The sequence below is a fragment of the Botrytis sinoallii genome, assembly GCF_014898435.1.
Source record: "Botrytis sinoallii strain Bc 23 chromosome Unknown BSIN_009, whole genome shotgun sequence".
Classification (NCBI taxonomy): domain Eukaryota; kingdom Fungi; phylum Ascomycota; class Leotiomycetes; order Helotiales; family Sclerotiniaceae; genus Botrytis; species Botrytis sinoallii.
The window spans coordinates 335,523-358,665 of record NW_024066036.1 but is presented as its reverse complement, the minus strand read 5'-3'; the positions used below and the strand labels follow the sequence as shown (position 1 = coordinate 358,665).

The following is a 23,143-nucleotide window of genomic DNA, read 5'->3' as shown; positions in this document are numbered from 1 at the left end:
AGACAAAAAGCGATTTGTTATTGTGAGCGTTGCTTGGGAGTTTTCAACAGCATAGGGCGGTAGTCCCTCGGTGGGTAACAGATGATCCATCAACCGGACATCTTGGTGGCGTGGCGCATGAATGACATGAAATATGATGGGAAATAAGAAAAAGGGGATGGGGATTTTGGGACTCTTGTGACGTTAAACCAACTTTACTATCTTGATGATGGTTAAGGAGGACGACAATGAGTGGTTATTTGGTGGAGGATGGTAGATAGGATAAAAGTAGTAAAATATACCCTCTTCAACCGGGAAAAACTGTGTCATTTGTAATGATGTTTGATGTGATGTGATGTTGTATTATCCTGTGTATTTGGGGTTCTCATCATTTTTTGAGTTTCTTGTGAAATGCTTCCGGTACAAGCGAGGGGAGTTTTTCGCACCGTGCCAGATGGCATGCTTCTCTTGTTAATGCATCTGTGCGAGGCAAGTTTAAGAAGTTACCTACAATCATGCTGAGTTGGAAACACTTCAGATTAGATTCATCGTCCCTACGCTTGAGTGTATCGCTGAAAGTAGGAACAGACCCAATGCCAAGACATGTCTGGGGAATTATGTATTTCGCAAGAGAATTTAGATGATCAGTGGGCCTAAGGTTGCCAGCAAAGGTACCACGTCGGAAGGTGGTCACAGTAGTCTTGGGGCTTGTGAAAATTACGGATTGATTGTGCGTGTATAAAGACTGCTGGGTAGGTTGCTGATTTCAAGGTCGGTAATAGGATTTGTGAAAGTAGTGGGGAGGTACAGGAGGTTGGGGCATAGAAAGGGCCCGTGATGGAATAAGTGGGAAGGAAGAGCTGGATTTATAATTGGAGGTGTAGAAGTAGAAAAGAGGAAGGGAAAGTTTTAGAACTAGGTAGGTAATCCATTGTCATTCATTCAGTTTGTTGGTTTGATTATCATCTGGATCATTTTTAGGAGAATCTATGTTGTCATACTATATGCTGATCGGATGTTTTCTCTTCCTCTCAAAGAAGATCCTTGTGTAGAAGACACACTGCCGGAATGGAATACCTCAATACCAGTGTAAAACTCGCACATGATGTCTGATCTTCGTTGTCAAGCCTCCTTTCTCTGAATGCCATCGCTTTTTGAGCTTTCTAGGTCGGGGGAGAAAAGTCGATGGAGGAGATTGTATTTATATATTGATTTTGTAGGCCTACCTACCCAGAGAACATACGCGGGTAAGAGGAAGCGGGGTCCTAAGGGGGAAAGCTAGAGGCACCTGACTTGAGGGTCATATGGAAAAGCTTGCGTAAGGAGTGAATAGGTACAGCTAACTTATATTCCCGTCATTCTCTCATGCGACTGACAATGCATTTCGAACTCTTTAAAGTGAATGAAGAGGTTATGTAAAGATCGAGGAGTTCCCAGGCTTGGGATCCTTATGGATGGGAATTGGTGAACTATACCCGACAAAGGATTGGTGATTTTCGGAGTCTGAAAGCCGATTCAAGAGTGGGGAAGAGGATGGATTTGGTGAGTGATAGATGGTGAGAGTTAAGGTTAGAAAGAGTGATTAGGGTAAGGGTTTGGGTTAGTGTTTATTTTGTTGTCGTTATTTTTACTATGGTTCGTTCTCATTTGGAGATCAAGAGTTGATTATCTGGGTAGGTAGTTGCTGTTGTCATCTATTCAGTGCGCGTTAGTCAATCTTGTCTCTGTACCTTTACATTAAGGATATCCTCCTATAACTCTATCGATGGATTTGATATTAGCTCATGGTCTTCTTTCTCACATTCGTAATGCACATCTCATCTGGATTCTTATGCAACATCGCTTGGGGTACCAATGGGAGAAAACTCTATGCTAGATAGATAGAAACGAGCAGACAATAGCAGGTTCAAATATCAGTCTGAGGAGAGTGTAGATAAGAATGAGAACAGAGAGGGTGAATGTCAAGCGGGGCGAGGTAAGGCTTAGAGATGAGGGGTGAAGGAGGGGTCTAAGGTGGAATTAGTGAATAAACCTCCTCTCTTGTGCATGCGCGCAAATTCACATTACTTACGTTGCGCATGACCTAACCTGCGTCACCAGAACTCAAGAGGTTGTTGGGACGCAAGACGAGGTTATTTAAAGCTTTAGGTATTCCGTAGTTTTTGGATCGTTAAGATTGCAACTAAGATGTGGGCAGAGTATAATGGCTGTCTGTTTCTGTTCGTGATGGAAATCTTGAAGTGACAAGGGTTGTCGATATGGATTAAGATGCATGGAGGGAGCAGAGTAATACTAGAGACGGGAATATGGCTTTGGGGCTTAGAGACTTTCATCATTGTCATTAATTTCACCTGTTCTATGTTCACCAGTTCCAATCTGTGCAGTCTGATTTTTGCTGTTGTTTGTTGTCATTCTTAAACCAGTCGGTGCAAGAGTGGAGTGGAAAGGGGACGATACAGGAGAGTTATATTTTACTGGATTCACTAGCTAGAATTACTTCAATAATTCGTTTGGATTCATGCTTGTCTCTCATTAACTCTGAAGAGTTTTCGTGTGAGAGTTACTTCATAGGCAGGAGTATAATTTGTATTGTCATTAGTGAGATGAATGTGCTTGTTGATTTTGATCTTAATTTCGATGGAATACAGATATACCCAGAGGAAATCCAACATGTATTTACTAAGTATTCAGTGCTTGCGGAGACGGAGGTCCTTCAAGGTGAAGTCTTGACGAAACACAACTTTCACGCCACTCTTACATAAAGTAGCAATGTATTGTGAAAACTTTGCCTGTTTTCAGTGCGGATAAAAAGATGTGATATAGCAGAGTAAGCGAAAAAAGAAACTAGTGAGGGGATAGGCTCACGGTGTCGAGGTAGATGTAAGCGAATACGATGTACTAGTGTTTCGCGTCCTTCCCACCCTTGTGAATACACACAGTTAGATGTTTATATATGTTCCCAATCCGAACGCAAGTGTATAAGTATAACTTAATGGAATTCCGAAACGAGAAGTCAAACCTGGTGGGGTATGCATTTCCATAATTAAGAAACCATTTGGATGTTCAGACAACAGTAGTATTGAAGACATTTGATCACTTTTCACGCAGCCAAATGAAGGCAAAAACTTCAGCAATGATCGCGTTGCATTGCTATCTCAAAACGAATGGCTAGGATCTCCGATCCAAAATCGTTCAATCGCCTATCCAAGTTACCCCTATCTCATTGTCTCCTCCAAAGTTCATAATCCAATTGAGCCACGCTGCCAACAAACAAATTAATCGGTACATCAAACAAGCTTTTGATTTGCCTTTTGCACCAAGGAGTTGTTGAATATTAATCTCATCCTATCCTACTTCTTGTCTGTTCCAGTTTGACCGGCATTTCCACCACCAGTACCTTCACCTGCTGCGGCTCCACCAGCGTTTGCGTTACGATCGCCAGCTCCTTGAGCGCGCGCCGCAAATCCTGAAGAGGACATGTCTTTACCGTCCTGAGCCTGTTGTATGATGTGTTAGCTCGGGTTGCAGTGATATACCACGGAGACTATTGGGTAGAATAAGTAGGCAGAAAGTAAGAAAAGAAGAAGCGTATTTGAGTTGATTGGATATTTGAAGCAGCTTCTTTGGTCATTTGTGTGGGCATGTTTATGAGTTCTTGGGTTTGTTGTAGGTAGAAGGTTGAGGCTTGAATGTTTCGTTGAGTGGTCAGTAATATGAATGGAAGATGTTCAAATGAGTTCGAACACACAAGGAGTGTAAGAATGAAGAAGTAACTACTCACAGTTTTTGGCTGGTTGTATCTGTGTATGCATTTATGCGTCTTGTGATGAAATCGCTTGATAAGGGAAAACATTTGAAGAGTGGAAGAAAGGCCAATATATATTCTCAAACTAAGGACTTGAGGAGCAAGAGCTCCGCGATTCACGTGCAAGAAAAAGAGCAAAGTGTATGAGATGTATGTTGCCGACGAGGCTCACTGACTGCATACATTTCAATCAATGTACAGCGAATCAATAACAACTATCATGCCCACCGCTTCTACAAAATCCTGCAGGTCATCATAAAGCATGATCCCATCGGTGAATATTGCAACCCGTTTCAAGTCATCGAATTTTTCACCGAGAAAACATAATAGAGAGTGGCGGTAAGTGTTGTTTGCTTTACTGCATGCTTTTCAATTAAAAAATCAAGCAGAGCTCGGAAGTCCCAGAATTCGTTGTCTATTTGATGTAAATCCTTGCGGCTACCTACTCCATGAGGCGCTTTCAGAGGTTGAGATATTCAGTCAACCGAACAATTAATTAGTTGGATGGGCAAACTCCGTTTGCAAACGCGAAAAACCCAATGATCAATGATTTAAGCGAGTATCATCCATCCTTCCCGTCACTATGCTTGATCCTAGGATCTGATTGACCTCTGACGAAAAAGTAATGAGCGTAGTATTGGCATGAATTTTGCTGAGTGCATTGCATATTATGTGAGGTATTACTAATGACTATTAGTTATCAGTACCACTGAAATTAGTGGACGCGGGGTAATCATGTGTGTTGTAAGATTGGGGTGACGACATGCAAAGGTGGTCAAGATGTCTCCACTAAATCGGGCTACGCACATATTGCGAAAGTAAGATGTTCTGAGCCCGGTCTTTTTGAGGTATATCCAAAAATGTGTGGATAGTTGGATTCCGATGCGTTTGATTATTCGTTGTCATTCTGGGCCTTGTCCGAAAAAGAAATCGCTCTCTAGAGTCCGTATGGGTGAAAAGAAAGGTTTGCTGGAATGACATATGCCGATCAACCCCATGCACAGTATTAATGCCTGGCCATATACATGTAGATTATGCAACTTATAAAATGAAAGAAGGCATTGGAAAAGATACGATGAAATGAGAGCAAATTGGAAGTGAGCATTCTGCAACCCTCTATCCAAGGTCAAAAACTTCAGACAGAAAGGAGTTCCACGAAGTGTATCAATCTCTGGAGATTTTGAATCAATAGTCTGCCAATGGCATGTCTGAACTTCGATCCATACTCTATATTTCTCTCGTCTCGAAATTTGTGCATGACTTGCCGTGGAAATTACGACGCTTTTGCAGGTATATTAGATAAGATACAAAAGGCGGCAATGTCATAAAGATAAGATATTGCCACTCCAGTGGTATACTAAGAGTAAAACCACTAAACCAATGCTACGATCAAGCCCAAAACTCCCATGGCAGACCCAGGCCTGACTTTCCCAATACCCGAGTTTGCAGTTGGTGCAGTAGCGGTTGTGGAACTAGTAACAGATCCAGTGGCTCCGACAGGCCTCGAGCCTGAGGAACTTGGGGAAGACGTAGCTGTGGCAGCACTAGAGGTCGTTCTTGTGTCTGAATCCGTCGCGCTGCTACTAGAACTTCTAGTATTTGATGATGTTGCGGCTGTTGCGGATGCACCCTCGACTGTTGTTTGCGATCCATCTGGCCCTGTATAAACGCCAGTATAGACATTTCCAGAGCCCCCTACGTCATCTGCATATTCCCCTATAAGACCAGTTAGTTTCATTCGTTAATATGAATCTTGCAGAACATAGTATTTCCATGTCAGAGAGCTCACCAGTCTCTTCATTCAAACAGAACAATGATCCATCGGTATATTCGTAGCATGTCTCATCGCTATAACAAGAGAGAGTATCACGCGTCCTTAAAATCAAATCATCGTCGTCATCGTCGTCGTCGTCGTCGCCGCCGCAAGCAGATCCTCCTACAGCATTGCATTCACCTTGGCTTTGCATCTCATAGCATACCTGTAAAGCTTTTGGATTGTTTGCATATTCGGCACAAGGATCTGAAGAAGATGTGCCTGAAGAGCCGTTTGTTGTTCCTCCGGTTGTGCTACCACTTTCAGCCCAAGAAATTGCGTTCGATGTTGTACATGTGGTTGAAGCAGCGAGACTAAAAGGCGAGACAACAAAAAGCACTGTTATTGTAGATAGAAGCATGGTGGAAGATGGAAATTATGATAGTCTTGATTTGAGCAGATGCAATTTGCTCCGAGAAAAAATGAACAAAATCGGAAACAACTGAGAACGTGAGAATATGTATAAGAAAATGTTCTTCGAATCAAAGGTGTATTTCTTAGAACTAGGGATGAGACCGCATTCTTAAATATCCATAATAGAGACCGACGACAATACATCGATTCTTTCTGAGAAGCAAGAAGACTATGCAAACTAGAACCTTATTGGTTTACTTACGAGGGGAAAGCCTTTTTCCATGATCGTGCACAATGATCCCGCGATAAAGCCATATTGGGGAGTTCGGTTCATTGTGACAGTTTTTACACCGGGAACTTTTCTCTGCCTATTTCACGGTATCGATGTTGGAAATTCGCTTCTTGGCAATAGCTAGCTCGAGACTCTCAGAGTAGTCATTGGATTGAGATATCAACAATGTTTCAGATTGCCCAGCTGTACTTGTGCACTTGGCAACAATGTATTGAATATCAGGCATACAAACTTGGATATAAATACTCGAGCCGTAAATGTTCAACCATAGCGCCTCTTTTTTCCCGACGGCTGAATCGATTAGCTAGCAAGCTTCCACGAGCTATCACCTGTGGTCTCGATCTGTTCCCCACTACTGAGGCTGAAAAGTTTAAGCTCAATATTAAAGCTTGGCAATATACACTGACTCTCTGAAATACGAGAGCCTGGCGAGCAAAGAACATTCCCAAGAACGTGACTCGAAGAGCCTCCAAATAGGCTGGGATTGAATTGCACATGCGATTTCCTTTGGTCGCCGCTACTTAACGAGGCGGATTCACTTGCGATTTCTTAATGGATGAATAGAATAGTGGCTATCAGCAGTGCACAAATAAACAATTGGGATTATGATGATAGATGAGGTGAACGCGATTTGTACGCGAGAGTCGGAGGATCTGGTGGGATCTGGCGGATAAGAATTTCTGATGACTAAGCATCTTACACGAACTGGTGAACTGGTGAACACGACACTTCTCTGATGTGGTTTCGTTGCTATTATTTAAACAACTTTTGTACCACTATTCTTCATTGGCATTACTCTACCTACAACAACAGTAGGTATCTGTATTTGTATGCGACATGACTTAATTATAACACCATAGCTCAACCCAATAGATAATAGATATCGATCAATTCACCAGTCAACACCTGCTTCCCACACATCGCCCGCGCCGCGAGATCACAGAGTCGAGCAGAATAACTGGAAGAATTTTCCTCTCTGCAAATCTGCGGAGCGAGATCATCCGCGGGAACTAAAAGACTTCGAAATAATAACAGAATGAGATGCAATAATGGGCTAGAAAGGATTGGTTGATAGTCCTGGATAAATTACAACGAGAATGATTGTGAAGGGACAAACTCGAATGCGAGACTGGAGATAGCTGTTCCAAATGCAAGCAAGAAGTCTTTATCCACAAGTCAATGCCAGAGTCTCGTATTGCGAAGTTGCCGAATCTTGGGAATGGTAAAAGAGCCTAGATTACTCTTCTTAAATGACCGAACTTTACCACGAGTTGTTTTGTCTTTCATCTTCCCTCCACCTCTCAAGCTCTGTTGCACCACAACATTGCTTTTATCTTGCCGAACAAGGGAAATGAATTCCGATCTGGAACACTGAACAATTCTCCTATCTGTGATACCCATCCCACTTTCCTAGGACCACACCAAGCAAAGCTTCAAGTAACAGTATCACAGTTTTGTGCTGTGCTTATTTCGTACCAGGAAGAAGTCACTTCATTGTAGGTTCTTCAAGTAGTTGAATTCTAGACGAAATTGGACCCTCATCTCTTGTCACGTACTAGTTCTATCAATGTTCAAATGGCTTGGCGTGACGTTCCTGTTATCTGCCATTTTGTCATGCTTTTAAGTAGCCTCATTCGGCCCAAAGAACTCTTGTCTCATAGTTACCCATGAGGCCCAGGATCTCTAACCTTCGAGGCATTATCAGCTGCCCGGCTATCCAACAGGAGCTTCAGTGTTCCCATTACGAATTCACATCGCATGAAGAAAATATTGCGAACTTTGTTCCGGTAACAAATTAACCAGATTGGCCGGGATCGCGCCATGTTTACGTTACAGACCCAATTTCCATTCAAAATATTCAAATGAACCTTCGCAATGCTATTATATCAGTCTTCACTCTTCGCCCTTTACCCTAACCAACCTCGTAACACTTGTTCCATCTCCCAAAATCTCCACTTCTTCCTCAACTCTATACCCACCCCACCGTGGCAATCCCCAAAACACTACCGCCCACCAGCCCACCCCAAAAAGAATGATGCCCACCCCCACAACAGCGTATGTCGCATACCAAAACCCCACATCCGCGCTTCCCTTCGTCGGTTTAAAAAAGGGGCCCGCGATCAACGCCAAACAAACCACTATTCTAATCCAAACAGCCGGCAACCATGCTTTGAAAGGTCTTTTCAGGTCTGGTCGACTATAATGAAGATAGATTAGTCCTAAAGAGAGAGCTAATGCTGCGAATTGACCCGGATAACCTTCAACGTCTAGGATGAAGTTGTAGACGTCACCTCGAGGAGGTATAGCGATTACAAGGAAGGAGGGAATGTAGTGGACTATTAGACCGCCGAGGGGTGCACCGAAGGGAGCTGAGGAGGAAAGGTACTTAGAATAGGGGAGAAACCCTTGACGGGCTATCTCTTGGTTCACGCGAGCCTAATGACGCAGGGTTAATTTGAGTTTTGGGGGATGCTGAATCATAGATCGCGAGATGAATGATTAAAAACTTACGAGTGTAAAAGTAACAACCATAACATTTCCGGCCGCACTAACCGCCACAGCTAATGGCAATAAGATCCGTCCCCCTACATCACCAAAAACTCTCTCGAAAAACAAGGCAGCAATAAGTTGTCCACTTTCTTTCACCTCCTCCAGCGGAACCACAGATAAGTACGCAAAATTGGCTAATAGATATAACGAACAAGCTGTAAATAAGGCAGCCGGCGCAACAGTTTTCAACGTTCTGACTGGGTCCCTAACCTCGTTAAGAACATTATTCAAATTGGACAGTCCTGCATAAGAATACGAAACTTTGAAAACAGCAGTTGTCAAAGTTCCCCAATGCCAATTTGAACCAGTCCAAAGTCCATCCCAGGAAAATCCTTGTCTGGATAATGTAGGGACTTGAGCTCCTGTTTCCGGAAGCTTTACACCGAACACCACGACGAATATTCCGGTTAGGGCCATGAAGAGGATTAGACCTACTTTAATCCATCCTAAGAAGTTTTGAATCCATATTCCCGTTTTGAGGAAGCATCCATGGACGATTGTTATCCAGGTCAAGAGTCCCAAGGCGATGGCTTTTTGCCCTAATTCCGTACCCTCAATTCCAAAAGCAAAAAGCACATATTCGCCAAAAACGATGCAGTTACTTGCTGTAAAACCTAGCAGTACTGCTTGTACAGCTACAAGCGTGCTGGCAAGAAATCGAGGTCGTGGATAAGTAAACTCAAGGTATACTTTTTCGCCTCCAGATCTAGGAAGCATACAACCATATTCTAAAGAAATTTGAAGACCGAGCCAAGCAAGTATAGAACCAGCAACCCAGAGAAGCAAGGCAAGACCGATACTACCGGTTGTTTTGAGGATTGGTCCGGGTGTTGCAAAAATTCCGGAACCGATTACTCGGGATATGACGAGTATGTAAGCGCTCGACCAGGACAAGTTACGACCTAAAGTGCTGGTTTCTGGGATGTTGTCGTCTTCTATTTGACGAGAGGGCTTGGATGGCGGAGAGGAAAGGGAGTTGACAGAGGTTGAGCGGGAGGAGAGAAGAGGCTCGGACTCGAGGGCTGATGAGTCGGCGGAACTTGTTGGTGTCGACATTTTGGGGGATATTGCAGAGCGCAACTACGATCGCATGATTTCATACGCTGATATTAGATAACTATACTGATTTAGCATCGCAAAGTCTTATAATACTGCAGACAATTACATGGTAGTGAGATAAAAGCCACGAGTAAAGTCGTTATCGCGTTGGAATGTGACGACCCGGAACATAGAATTGCAATATCCGACGACAGAAGAATGGACTCAATCATAAAAGAGCAAAGGAAATACTTCAGCGAGCAGGCTCAGACTTGAAAGTAAATGTCTACAATATAAAATCTATATCTTTAGCAATCTTCGATTTTTAGATCAATAGCAGCTCAACCACCATCATGTTTCACCCTCCCCCAATTTCACCATCATCCCACCACCGAAGCCCAGCCATATCAATGATGCCATATGAACTACATAAGACATATGTTGAATCATAGCCACACAAAGTAGCTTGCATGTAGATCAGCACCTATATATCATCTCATGCAACAATTGCGTGCTCTCTTGTCGCCCCTTGTGATTCGTCGGAAAACGACGGGCCTTATGATTCCTTGAAATATACTGCCTAAACTCTTATCTGCTTTTGTCATGAGCTTTGAAATCAATATTAGATGTTGGATATTTTTTGAGGGGGTTTATGTGAGATTCGACCGAATTTAAGGGATGGGAGACCAAATTGACTCGACTCCTTCCGAGACTAACGGCGGGTTGTAGGCAAACTTCCTTCGCATCCCATAAATTCTATTTAAAACATGACATTGCGCCATTCTCGTCAAACATGCACAAGAATGCGGGGTTGAAGAAAGCGTCGAATAAACATCTGAATAATAGACGTGCTTTGAAATCATACTGGATTAATAATTATATTGGTCTTCTTGGTGCTTCAACGTCAATTCATCTCGATGTAAAAATAGTACTTATACTTGCAAGATCCGAAGTTTGTAGTAAAACATCCACAATTTCAAGAGACTCATGATCATACAATTAAACAGACTTGACTGGAAATATTAAACCCCAGAAAGTTCATTAGCACAATGTCCACCACAATCACCGAACAAGCTCCCTCCGAGCATTTCACCAAGCTCGAAACCAACTCCACTACACCTCACGATATAAAAGGAGTTTTGAATTATTACCTTGATCTAGAAGATGGAAGTCCTCCAGAGCCCAATTACGTGAATAAGCCTAACACTTATGATCGTCCCGTCCATTCGGTGGAGGTTACTGTCCACGATATCCGCGGTTCAGAAACCCAGTATACGTTGGACACCACCGGTTTCCAGGTCGTAAACCATATCAGTCGGGAGAAAGATTTTGTGGATGAGGAGAAGATCAAGAGTGATTACTATAAAGAAACCGAAGAATTGTTGAAACGAGAGTCAGTATTTACTCCGCGCGCTTGCAATCAAATTGGACAGGCTACTAACAAGCAAATAGGACCGGGGCATCCAAAGTTTTCATCTTTGACCACACAATCCGTCGTGAAGCTCTTGATACGAGAGCCCCAGCACCTGTATCTGCTGATTCAATCAATAAGAATCCCACCCCAGTTGTCGTCCGCGGCCCTGTTCAACGCGTTCACATCGATCAATCCTATGCCGCCAGCCCCCGCCGCGTAACTCACCATCTTCCTGAGGAAGCCGAGAAACTTCTCAAAGGACGTTTCCAAATCATCAATGTTTGGCGACCCATCAAGACAATTCTCAAAGATCCCCTTGGTGTTGCTGCTGCCAATTCAGTTGATGACAAAGATCTTGTTCCAATCAAACTTATCTATCCCGATCGCGAAGGAGAAACTTACTCTGTGCGTCATGCTCCGGGTCATAAATGGAACTATTTGTATAAGCAGACACCTGAGGAGGTACTTCTGATCAAGTGTTCTGATAGCAAGACTGATGGGAGAGCGAGACGTGTTCCGCATAGTGCGTTTGTGAATCCCGAACATGAGGGAGAGCAGAAGAGAGAGAGTATTGAGGTTAGGGCATTGGTTTTCCACCCGGATGATACAGAATAGAGAGAACTCTAAGGGGCATAGCAAAGACTTTCGAGACTGTAAGAAATATGTAAGAAGGAAAGCATGAATCTAAATCGAACCAATATCTCATTTATTTAGAAGCATTTTGAAATGCTTGATCGGCATATTTAAGCCACTTCCATTTGATTTAGAAACCATCTTAGTTAACATGGTCAACTTCTGTAATCGTATAATGCATGGAGATTTTAAGAAGCAAAACAATTGCCGCTGGGGTTGAGAAGCAATTTGTAGTGGCCATCTCATTCAGGATGATTCTGACCTCATCGGAGACCGCTCGCTCACCTAAGTTTAATCTTACCGAGGTTGGCAGTGAGCAGTAATTGATCTTATGGAATAACCCTGAAAATAAAATGGAAATGAAGATACAGAAATAATGATCTTGGACACCTCTTGAATATGCTATGGTCAACTGTCAAAGATAGTGACTCGAATGACCAATAACGTGGTTTAACACCGAGTGCACCATGAATTTTACATACAAAATACGTCTGTGCGTAACCGTGCACTTTCTTTATTTAATAATATAATTTTTCAAAATTTGAAATTGTAACATTTAATTATATAAATATTATAAATGTTTAATTATTTATCAAAAATTTGAATTAATATAGTAGTTATTATAGAGATAGTTTTTTTGTAACGAAAATCGTGACAATTTCCACTTTTATAGAATATAACAGATATCTTTATATAAAAAACTTAATATTTTTATAAAAGATCTTTTCTTATTAATAAATCTTTTTGCTTTTTAAAAAATATTGATTAATTATTAAAATACAAATATTAGGAAAAGGCTAATTTTGGTGTATTTTGAAGTGGTGCATTCGGTGATATGGTGCACTCGGTGTTAAACCACGTTACTGGTGTACTATATCTAGTTATTACGTAATAGCTTCGATTTAATCAAGGCTCAAGTTAGTCTCTTTTGTAATCAGCAGAAAATACAGAATCTTGGCACTTGGTGATCTCTAACAAACCTCACATAAATGATAATCGATACAGAGAATCCCGTCACATCCAGTAATTATGCCCAAGATCAGTGTGGAAAATTTATTAATAAGGTTATGAGAGCAATAAACATGAAATCAACATCGCCAAGTGGCATGAGAAATGATTGAAATAGATTCTTCTGTTTGTCTGGAACTCTGGTGGCAGGTCAAACTAGCTACATTTTCAGTATGAATCAAATGGTCGCAGAGATTTTTACGACCAGATCGCAGGTCCTAATTAGCAATGCCTTTCTGCGATAACTGCACGGGTGTACCATTCTTGCTCAGGGTGTTTGGGAAGAATAATTCATCCCCTACGGACAAAATTTGTAACGCTCAATAGTGGGAAAATTTGGTGTGCTTTCGTTTATAGCTCGGAAGCAGCCTGAATGTGCTACAGCCCAGCTTCTCAGCTTCCCCCAATCGTTACACATTCTTGTCTGACCAATCCCAGATGTTGGATGCTCCTTTCCTTTCTCAGAGTTTAGTCGGCCGGTATATCTTGGTGTGTCATCGGCATTGCACATTACTTCTTCACGAAGTACATTTAGGCAATGAGAAACATGCTCGAGTGGATATGTTAGGGGCACATTATCGTATGCTTCGAGAACTAAGTTTCAGACAAGTTGCTACCAAGATGTGTCAGCGATATAAGATTGTAAGTCGCCGTTGTACCTACAAGGCAGTGAAGGTTGTGGAAGCCGTTCAGAACGTAGATGCCTTTTGAATGATCCCAGGGCCAGCGCTGTGCCGGAAGCAGTCCTTTCGACTTGGCGTACTCGTCTGTCAAAGCGACGAGTCCGACTTCCGAATCAAGATCCGGGGAGCTCCAAGCTGCATCTGCAATGGTTCTATTCTCATTGGTGAACACGTTGTCTATGATGAAAGGAGTTGATATGTTTCGCACAAGACCAGCTGCCAGCTTTGTTAGCTAAGATTGCCAGTATTTAATAGATCCCAGCAGCATACTGTATTTGGTGGGTGTTAATATGGGTATCGACATCAATTGCAAGGTCTGGTGAACCCACAGCGCATTAAACAATAGCGAAAATGAAAGGAAAATGCCGAGAGCGAAGGAAACTCCTTTGAAGTAACGAAGTTGTCGCTGTAAATTGAGATACATCAAAGTCTCGATATTATGATCTGTATCATCTTGCTGCAAAATTTTGTACTCCTGCAGAGCCATTGTAGAGAGACGTGAGAGTATGCTTCATTGCCCCATGAGTCAAGCGAAACTTATAAAGAGCCTCGAGAGCGCCTTCTTTTCTACGGCACACTACTTGGAATTCAAATCCTATTTCCAAATCATGTTAAAAAAAGGTGTTGAGTAGACACTGCATGGTTCTATTGATCCCTCACTTCTTCAATGTTAAAGCGGCCAGCTCAATTTCTGCACCGGATCTCAAAACCCTACAGACAAGGGACATCGCAAATATGTAAGCCGGAGGTTGATTACAGCGACCGCCAAAATGAAACATTTGCGTGACTACAAGTCCCCAACGGTATCTGGATGTTTATTTGCAGATCTTACCTAGTTTGATGCAAAATGTACATATGTATGTTGGTGGCAATGTCATGCAATATGTATGGTTGTCGGCCTAATAATCCTCGGCATACCCCTGTCGATAGCCGAGAACGGCAGGTCAGATAAGAGATAAATTACACATTGTACATGGTTGAAAAGCAAACCATCAAATAGCAGATTACGCAGCTCAATAATGTTCCACCTGGTCTTCTATGGTTGTAAGTTCAGTAGCTTTGATTTATTTCCGCGCGGCGTTGAAGCTACCTGAACATCCCAAAGAATACGTAGGGAAATCCAGAACTATCTTCACCCCTTCTAATCTCTTGATAAACGCAAAAGTCTTGAGACCTTGCCTCAACAAGAGACCTCTGGACCTGTAGAGGCTCTTATTTCGCAAGTGACTCTGCCTCTCATCGGTTGACTCTCACCATGTTCGATTTCTTGCCCACGTTCGTGTACATTGTACCTTTCATTCTGCTCGTTTATGTTTCGAGCCGGCTCGTCTCGTCTAGAGCAGCTCGTAAGACTATCGAACAACATGGTTGTGAGCCTCCTCCATCATATCCTCAAGCCAAGGAGTCTGAGCTTGTAAAATCACGAACAGACGCCACCAAGAATGGCAGCCTAATGGATCTATACATGGAACACTTTGGTTTGTATGGAAAAACATGGGAAGAACATTTCCTAGGCGCAAAAATTATCAATACGATGGAAGCACGCAATTTTCAACAAGTCACCGCACTTGCCTTTCAAGACTGGGGTAAAGCTTCTACCACACATTCTACTCCTTTCTTCGGCAAAGGTATATTCTTCATGAATGGTGCCGTGTGGAAGCTTATTCTTATCGCAGTTCTTCCGAGTCTTAATCTAACTTGGAATTAGCGTATGAACTGTGAGATAAGAATCTTCAAGTCGAATTAAGCCTTGTGGCCCGCTCTTAGAGGATAGGTAGACGAGCATTTTATCTGCCACTAAATACGGGAAGTATTTTCCGTCTTACGTCGTATCTTGCCCCGGCTCGGAACTAGGATACCGACCACACGGGTAGGGATTCCTTCAACACGACCAAGGAAATAACCGAGACCTTGTTGGTACCCCCTCACACCCCCATATCTTATTTAATTGACAAAACTGTTGAAAATTTGTTCAATTTCGACACAATCCTAAGAACAAGGTAACTCTATAGTACCCTACTTTTTTACCTATAGTATGTCGGTCTAATGGTCTTAGAAACATACATACCACAAATTATCTCAACATCAACAATTGATTTGAATGCGCGATGGCTTGGTACCACTCTGAGCTTCTTTATCGATTCACTACGCCTCAAATACGCGTTACAATCCCATGCAAGCTTTAACATCTTCTCTCTATCGGGGCTCGTTTGACCGAGAGGATCGTCATGGTTTGGTCAAAATTCAGTCATCCTATTTATTCAGGACTTGAAAAATGATATATCCATGCCTTTATCGATTTGGAATTGTTGAGGGTGTTATGTGTCAAGGAGCAATATAGACATCTCATCTCACCGTAATATTTCGCACACTACCTCATATTTACCCGGACCCGAGTGTGTACAGGTTCAATTGGATACTTTTAGCTGCAGTTGGCTGTCTGTAGGAAAACTATGCCCCAGATTACTACCTCGGTAGACATGGTAAATGGATACCTTGCTTGGGAAGATATCAACCGAGGCCAAGAGTGACAAGATCTTTGTTGATCGCAATTGCTGCTTTATCAAACGGCAGGGTATGTTTGAGATTATCCTTTTTTGTTATTGCATCAGCGTTGACGTTGCTTCACAGCGAGTCATCAGATTATTACTAGGATTCTCTTCAAATACACTTTTACTTTGCCTCCTTGTACCTTTCGCTTACTTGTTGAGTTGCTGTGACTTGTTGGCTGCATCTTCTTTGATATTAGGCACACTCACTTCCCAGTGGTCGGTGATATAATTGCTTGATTAAGAAGCTCATAGAGTGTGTTGAAAGTGGCACTCAACATGTAATGCTTTGAATTAAGATCTACATATATAATTAGATACGGGTTCCAAGAGATTGGCACAGGTGTATTCATTTGAAGCAAACCATTCCATAAGTTTATAGGCCGAAATCAAGCTGTCCAACAAAACGTCAGGTTCAACCCAAGAGTCATGTTATTCTCCACACTTATCACTTCTTCTATGGCGGTCCTCGCATTAGCAAGCCCGTTAAGACCCCGCTCTGGTACGTGCTAGTCCCTAGAAGACTATGGTCTACTTGTGGCTTCTTTTACACCTCATCTATTTCTGACAAATTTTCCTGACATCATGTTCTAGTAAATGATATTGCTGTCGATGAAGCCTCACCTGCCCCTCTGATTGAATGGGCAGACACAAAAAGAATCGCAAGGACCATTGCCGACGAAGAAGAAGCTTCACTTGCTCCAATAATCGAGTGGGCAGATACAAAGAAGACCGCAAGAACTGTCTCCAACGAGGAAGAAACAGCACCTACACCCCTCATTGAATGGGCAATCTCTAGCAAGGCTTAGATGTCAGCCAATCTTGGCTTCGTTTAGTCCCTCGAGCTAATGCCTTCAACTGGTCGTTATATTACCTACATGGCATAGATACTAATAGGGGTTTGCGTGTAGATTCTTCTGCCATCCTTTGCTCGTGCGCAACAATGCCATTGAAGCGCATGCGGTTTCGAGGTTGATTTTGCCGTTTGGCTAGCTATCGGGAAATAGGATAGATGTTGTCAGTCAGGACTCAGAAGGGTTTTCATTAATGCAAGGTCTATAACATACACTTTTTCAAAGAAGTTGGCAATTATCTACTTCTGCTTTTCAAGCATGTAAGGCTCAAGAATGCAAACTGTGATGCTTTCACTAGTCCTTGTGTCATCGTCCACTACTTTGTTAGACTCCGTAGTTGCTTAGGCTGCGCAATAGTATGTGCAAAGCGAATCATGGCTTTGGTGAATAGCACCCCTCTTCGACTTCGTATTCTCATAGCTTATCTCACTCGTGCAGATAGTATTCAACAAATAGACTCTTCAAGATAATGCCTAGGTCTACATCTTTTAATCAAATTCCGGCTATTTCATTCTTCATGATATATAACCTAGAGTACCATGATCTAGAGCGAGCACCGATCGGGTGTGCCTCCGACAGTAATATGGTCAATCATATAATCCACCAATAAGCCATAGTATACCGTACACTCCATTAAACTTGATGCTATAAACCAGCTTGGAACTTGCAGTAAACGCTAAAAGTGTCAACTGCAGCGTAGTATATCAGCATATCACACTCGCTGAAGAAATCGTTCTCGTCGTTCTTGTAGGTGTGAAAGGACTGTAGAATTATCAATACTATGGATCTAGATTATGTATCAATCCACTAAAATCGCGTCTTTTATATCGCCACTTCCGAAGTATTAGAGTTTTTGATAAGTATCATTAGTTTTTTTAGGGGACGTAGAGTGTATGTATGTACACCCTGCTTCTCATTGAGAAATTCTTAGCACTTTTTTGATCAACTAGTGCTTCGTCATCAACTCGAAGAATCCTAGAACTTCACGAAGTTCGCCTTTTGAAAGAGGCCTATATTATTTGTGTGCTAACACGACACAACTATTATCCCTAATACCGCCAAGCAAATGATCTCACCTCGCTCCTAATAATTCCCACAGTTCAAAATTCCGAATCTCAAGATCCTGTCCAAACAAGAACATTCAAGAGAACCATCCCACGACGCAAGAAAAGACCGAGTAGACCTCAAAGATCGCGAGATGAATGTGCGATCTACACACAACAGAATGGCAAAACTCCAATCCACTCCACTAGCAAAATTCAAAAAGAAAGGAAGACATACAACAGCAGGGATTCGCTGGTGGTCACCCACCCAACTACTAATCTGCCGATCTAAGGCTTGTGTATGGCAGAGCGGACGGGATGCCCAATTCTCCTTAGTCTATGGTCGTATGTACTAAAGAATTCGAATCATAAAAATATATACTACGTTTTCTGGGCAAAAGGCTCCTTGATCCGGCTTAATTTGCAGAAATGTATCTGGATTGGGATGATTAGATGGCTTGGTTATCTTTCGTGCATTTTTATAGTAGCTTAAGCATATATAGATAGTTAGTTCACTAAAATTAGCCAGGATGGAGCATCTCATCGGCCTCGCCAGAGATAATAATAACGAGCGAAGCGAGAAAGGGGGAGCCCCGAGATCGTACCATGGAACAAAAGGCCGGCGGTAGTGGTTTATCGAGGGTGTGGAAGAATGACAACTCGAAATTTGACAAGTATGATCAGTAAGTATGAATTGAGATGATTTTGTGCTTGAATTTCCTGGTGATTATTCAATTCCACACACATTATCGAAATTCAAAAGATACATGTTGCACTTCTATGGTAGAATTCACTGTTTCAAAAATTCTCCTCTCATGAAATGAGGCTCAATCATCTCAAACGCTCGAATGATTTCTATATAGATTGTACCATTCTTTAGCAACACGATCCTATGATCGTCCACACAGCGCTTTCAATGGTACAGCCAACTTGAAATTGAGCTCCCATTGTGTTGACAATCCCACCAGAGAATAACTTCAACTCAGCACACATAATACACACCATCATCAGCTTTACTCAAGAATATAAAAGTACTGAATAAGCTCCTAGACACGACTTTCATCATAAGTTATTCTTACAACTGTGTTTATCTCACAGATACGCTACAGTCAAAACAGTAACAATGCCCTCCTTTTCGCTTACTTCTCGGGTATCTTGAAATCAACTCACAGTGTGGTCTTCTCTGAATCTGGATGAACACTACCTCCCGAGGTCTTTCTAATTGAAAAGACATGCTTACATCTCATGCGAGGTATCTCTTCACATATCAATACATCTCGATAATATGATTTGGAGACATTCATTCATCCCCAGAATCTTTACACTGTCGGATATCTGCTTACTTTTACGATAGAACAAAGAAGTATGTATGAAAGCTGAGTCCGACTGTATCATTAGCACTGAAAGAAAGGCATGTGGATTTCCCACTCAGCCATAACTGTCGAAGTTCGAAAGGAAAAGTCCAACATTTTTTTTGGCTTGTCCAGAATTACACAAAGTACCTTTGTATCCGAATTCAGTCAGATGGTAGGCACGAACTTGAAGCGGCTCAAGATTATATATCCATCAGCGGCAACACACAGAGAGTCATACGCGAAGTGAGATCGTAGCAGGCGAATCTTAGATCTTTTGGCCTCATGGGAATGCCAGGATGATGTTCCGTGAAGTTTGATATTCGGACGGTACATGTAGATCTGCTCTGTTCCCCCAAGAATTTACAAATAATCTCTGACGATAATGACCTTATGGATCTCTCATATGACTGATTTGAAAGTATGGTACAACAGGATGTCGAGTACATCGCATCCATTGACATCATACCGACACTATATGAGATCTTACAATTGCATTTTGCTTTTTCCTACCGAGGATTCCGGAGTCCAGGACTCCCTGTATAGATGAGTGTTTCTTTCTACAAGCCATTTGCTTGCTCACGCGAAACATATCACCGTATATTCCTCCCCACTTCTGCAGTGTTTCCCATAATTCTCTTTGGGAGACGCAACCCGTATTCTGGGTGGGTCGTCATGATCGGAGTAATTTTCAATAAGATACTTCCATGTGCTATCATTCCTAACGATGTCATCACGAAGCATAAGATATCTATTCAGTTGCCGTGTTTCATTATGTATCAGCCACACTCGAAATCAGGCCACCGGAGCTCAAGTTTCAAAGAAGACTACAGACAGATTATTACCATGAACCTTGAGGAGGCCATACCAAATGACGATCATGATACTGTATCAAATGCACGCTAGGATCAAATAATGGCATGATAGCGAACCCGCTCCGGGAACTCAAGCGCTTGTACTGCCGTCACCATCGGCTCACAAACATGATTGTGATTCCTTTCAGGTCCCTACGGCAGAGCTTCTGGGACTTCTAAATTTATTCCATTGCTCTCAAAGGCATTCCTGGAAACATGGCTGTTTGAGCGTCATTCCAACCCTCTGGCTTAACTTGGTCTTGAGTCTATATCAGCAAAGCCATACTCTGAAATCAGTGGCAGTGTCGCTATGTCTTGAGCGTAGTACTATCTCTCCTTACAGATTCTGCGATAGCATGCCTCACAAGCAAGAAGGTGTTAAAGAGTATGAAAAAATTAGATAAAAGACTGGACAGTCATGGATAACCTATCTGACTGGGCAGAATTCAACAACTATGATCGTTTATTTTTGCTTCCAAATAGCCTGCCTCCACGGCAGTGGCCCCCGGAGGACTAGCAAAGCGTCTTTGAAATGACTACATTCATAACGGCAAGCTACCCAAAAAATCGGAAGTACATATCGACTAGACTTATGTAAATACGAACTAACCGTGAATTGACCATCAAGCATTTTTTAGATATTCAAATACTAAATGAACATGAGAGCAAGAGTGTTAAACTCGCAATTGACATCGACACATCCGACTAGAATCCTGTATCGCATCACGAGCAGAAAATATACAGCTGTATATACGTAGTTCAACACCACCAGAGCCCCCTAAATCTCTCACTCCCCAGATAAAGAAGGCCCCACAACTTCCGGCATAGTTTCGGGGCCGAAGTTTTCCAATCCCGTCCGTATTCATATATTTCCAAAAGAGTCAAATTGATGATTTATGATTGCCACTTAGCACCGTAACATCTCTCACATCTCCGCGATGAATCTATCCATCTACTTCACGATCTAAAATAGATTACCCGATCCCTAAAGCTTGAGTTAAAATGACAAACATCCATTTCCTCACATCCAGAATGTTCTAATTCCTATAGGGCTTACTTCCCCATTCAGACTTCATACTACATACTACATATTAACAGGTAAACATCCCAACCAACCTCAAACAGCAATTTATTTTATCTGTAACCTATCCGTATACCTGCATCAAACAACTTGTTTCCCTCATCAAGCCATGAAGTCCAGATGTTTGGACGAGGTGTCGAGTAGATCAATAGATAGGTAGATAGATAGATCGATCGATCGATAAAGCTAGCCTCTGTGCTTTTTCCATTTTAATAAGATGACATGAGATGGAGGACTCTGACTTCCAGCTTCGATTGTAGGCGGTGGATACGGAATTCTGGGCGTTACGAGATGAAGCGAAATGAGGATATATGAATTGGATGGAATAAGCAGTGACATCTCCAGGTTTGTCCTTGCTCTGGAATGGGGAAATATTGTTAAAGTATCCACTCATTTTGGGAGTGTACCAAAGATAATGTTTCCCGTAAAGGAAAGGGAAGGAGAGGAAGGATTAGTTGTGTTCAGATGGTGATTGATGGATTGATTGATTGATTGACTGATTGACTGATTGACTGATTGACTGATTGACTGATTGACTGATTGACTGATTGACTGATTGACTGATTGACTGATTGACTGACTGATTGATTGATTGATATTTGAGTTGTAGCTAGGTAGTATTGGATGATGGATTAGGTAGCTACAAAAAGTTTGTATGGAAGGAAGGAAGATCATGGTAATGAATTCGCTCAGAATAAACCTGTCATCCAGCGCTTCGCCATACCGAGTCCTGATTGCGATAGCTACATAGGTAATCACATTTACTCATACTCATGCTCTACACGCCGTATAGGCTATCTTTAGTTTTCCCATCTTCAACACTGCCCTCCCTCCCTCTAGCGCTTCCATCCCATGATTCCCATCCTGCCTTACCAAATACAAGTGGAACCTACCAAACTTCTCCCTCAATAACTATCGAAAGACAAAATCAAAACACCTACCAGAAACAGCCAGTTTAATCTCAACGGCCAGGAATTCCATTACCTTTTCTAGTTGTACATTTGTAAGGTTTTCATCATTCTGTAAGGTTTAAAATGAATTAACGTTAACATGAAACACTTTTTGGCCTGTACTTGGGAAGGTTAATATAAAGTCATCTTTTAGAGAGCTACATGGGTACCAAGCTTGGCAAAACACGAGATTAGGTAAGGATGGATCATGGATGTTTTGTGGATAGGAAGCTATTCCATATAAGTAATCCGTGTGAAGGCTAGAATGAGATCGAAGGCTAATTTTGGGGACTTGCGCTCAAAGAGTCTTCTAGAGTGACAAGATGAAGGATACGCATTTTGGAGATTGAGTATTTTATTTTGGAGGAATGGAAGAGAGTGATGGATGAATTGGAATCCATGGTCCGAGACATGAAATTTCTCCTTCCTTTCGATGTCGACCAATTCCCGAAATCTCATCTCATATTGGAGAAGTGGAGAGCGCGTAGCTGGGCGTTTACAAGAGTGAAAAATCTAGAACAATCTTGTGTGTCGTGAAGGATATCCCATAGATTTTTGTCAATAATGCTCTTGGATTATAACTTATCAGTCCGGGGTGTTTGATAGGCGTTTGCATATTCAGTGGTAATATTTTTTCGAGTGCAGGGAAATGGCCAGGACGGGTGAAGATCGTCGTGGACATGAGATTGCTTTTATGCAGGCACAGTTTCATGAACCGTTGTGCGATGCGCCATATGTTCAAGTGAAGAGCTGTGCTGTGTTGTGGGGATCAGATTGGACAACGATGAGCATTTGTTTTGTAGGTTCAACCGTTTCGTTCGGCGTTTGAGTAACTGAACACTTTGGGCTGAAGAAGAAAGAAAAGATCAAGGCGGTTGAAGAAAAAACAAA

At 42.1% G+C, this 23,143-nt stretch overlaps 6 protein-coding genes across 6 annotated transcripts; 2 read left to right on the top strand and 4 right to left on the bottom strand.

Annotated features, from left to right (window-relative positions):
• Positions 1 to 3,329: 3,329 nt before the first annotated feature.
• Positions 3,330 to 3,832, bottom strand: EAF02_005718 (uncharacterized protein; the record flags this gene model as incomplete). Its single annotated transcript, XM_038901766.1, has 2 exons — positions 3,330 to 3,476; positions 3,761 to 3,832. The coding sequence occupies 2 exons, from the start codon at positions 3,830 to 3,832 to the stop codon at positions 3,330 to 3,332; spliced, it is 219 nt and encodes a 72-aa protein (XP_038757983.1).
• Positions 3,833 to 5,156: 1,324 nt separating this feature from the next.
• On the bottom strand, positions 5,157 to 5,958 carry EAF02_005717 (uncharacterized protein; the record flags this gene model as incomplete). Its single annotated transcript, XM_038901765.1, has 2 exons — positions 5,157 to 5,500; positions 5,574 to 5,958. The coding sequence occupies 2 exons, from the start codon at positions 5,956 to 5,958 to the stop codon at positions 5,157 to 5,159; spliced, it is 729 nt and encodes a 242-aa protein (XP_038757982.1).
• A 2,178-nt stretch (positions 5,959 to 8,136) lies between these two features.
• EAF02_005716 (uncharacterized protein) lies at positions 8,137 to 9,849 on the bottom strand (the record flags this gene model as incomplete). The annotated part of the gene is made up of 2 exons (XM_038901764.1): positions 8,137 to 8,679; positions 8,755 to 9,849. 2 exons carry the CDS (start codon positions 9,847 to 9,849, stop codon positions 8,137 to 8,139), a joined length of 1,638 nt encoding a protein of 545 aa, XP_038757981.1.
• Positions 9,850 to 10,880: 1,031 nt separating this feature from the next.
• EAF02_005715 (uncharacterized protein) lies at positions 10,881 to 11,860 on the top strand (the record flags this gene model as incomplete). The annotated part of the gene is made up of 2 exons (XM_038901763.1): positions 10,881 to 11,224; positions 11,284 to 11,860. 2 exons carry the CDS (start codon positions 10,881 to 10,883, stop codon positions 11,858 to 11,860), a joined length of 921 nt encoding a protein of 306 aa, XP_038757980.1.
• Positions 11,861 to 13,487: 1,627 nt separating this feature from the next.
• On the bottom strand, positions 13,488 to 14,056 carry EAF02_005714 (uncharacterized protein; the record flags this gene model as incomplete). Its single annotated transcript, XM_038901762.1, has 3 exons — positions 13,488 to 13,499; positions 13,550 to 13,785; positions 13,840 to 14,056. 3 exons carry the CDS (start codon positions 14,054 to 14,056, stop codon positions 13,488 to 13,490), a joined length of 465 nt encoding a protein of 154 aa, XP_038757979.1.
• A 2,144-nt stretch (positions 14,057 to 16,200) lies between these two features.
• On the top strand, positions 16,201 to 17,378 carry EAF02_005713 (uncharacterized protein). The gene is made up of 2 exons (XM_038901761.1): positions 16,201 to 16,620; positions 16,713 to 17,378. The coding sequence occupies exons 1-2, from the start codon at positions 16,548 to 16,550 to the stop codon at positions 16,925 to 16,927; spliced, it is 288 nt and encodes a 95-aa protein (XP_038757978.1). The 5' UTR covers positions 16,201 to 16,547; the 3' UTR covers positions 16,928 to 17,378.
• The last annotated feature ends 5,765 nt before the right edge of the window (positions 17,379 to 23,143 follow it).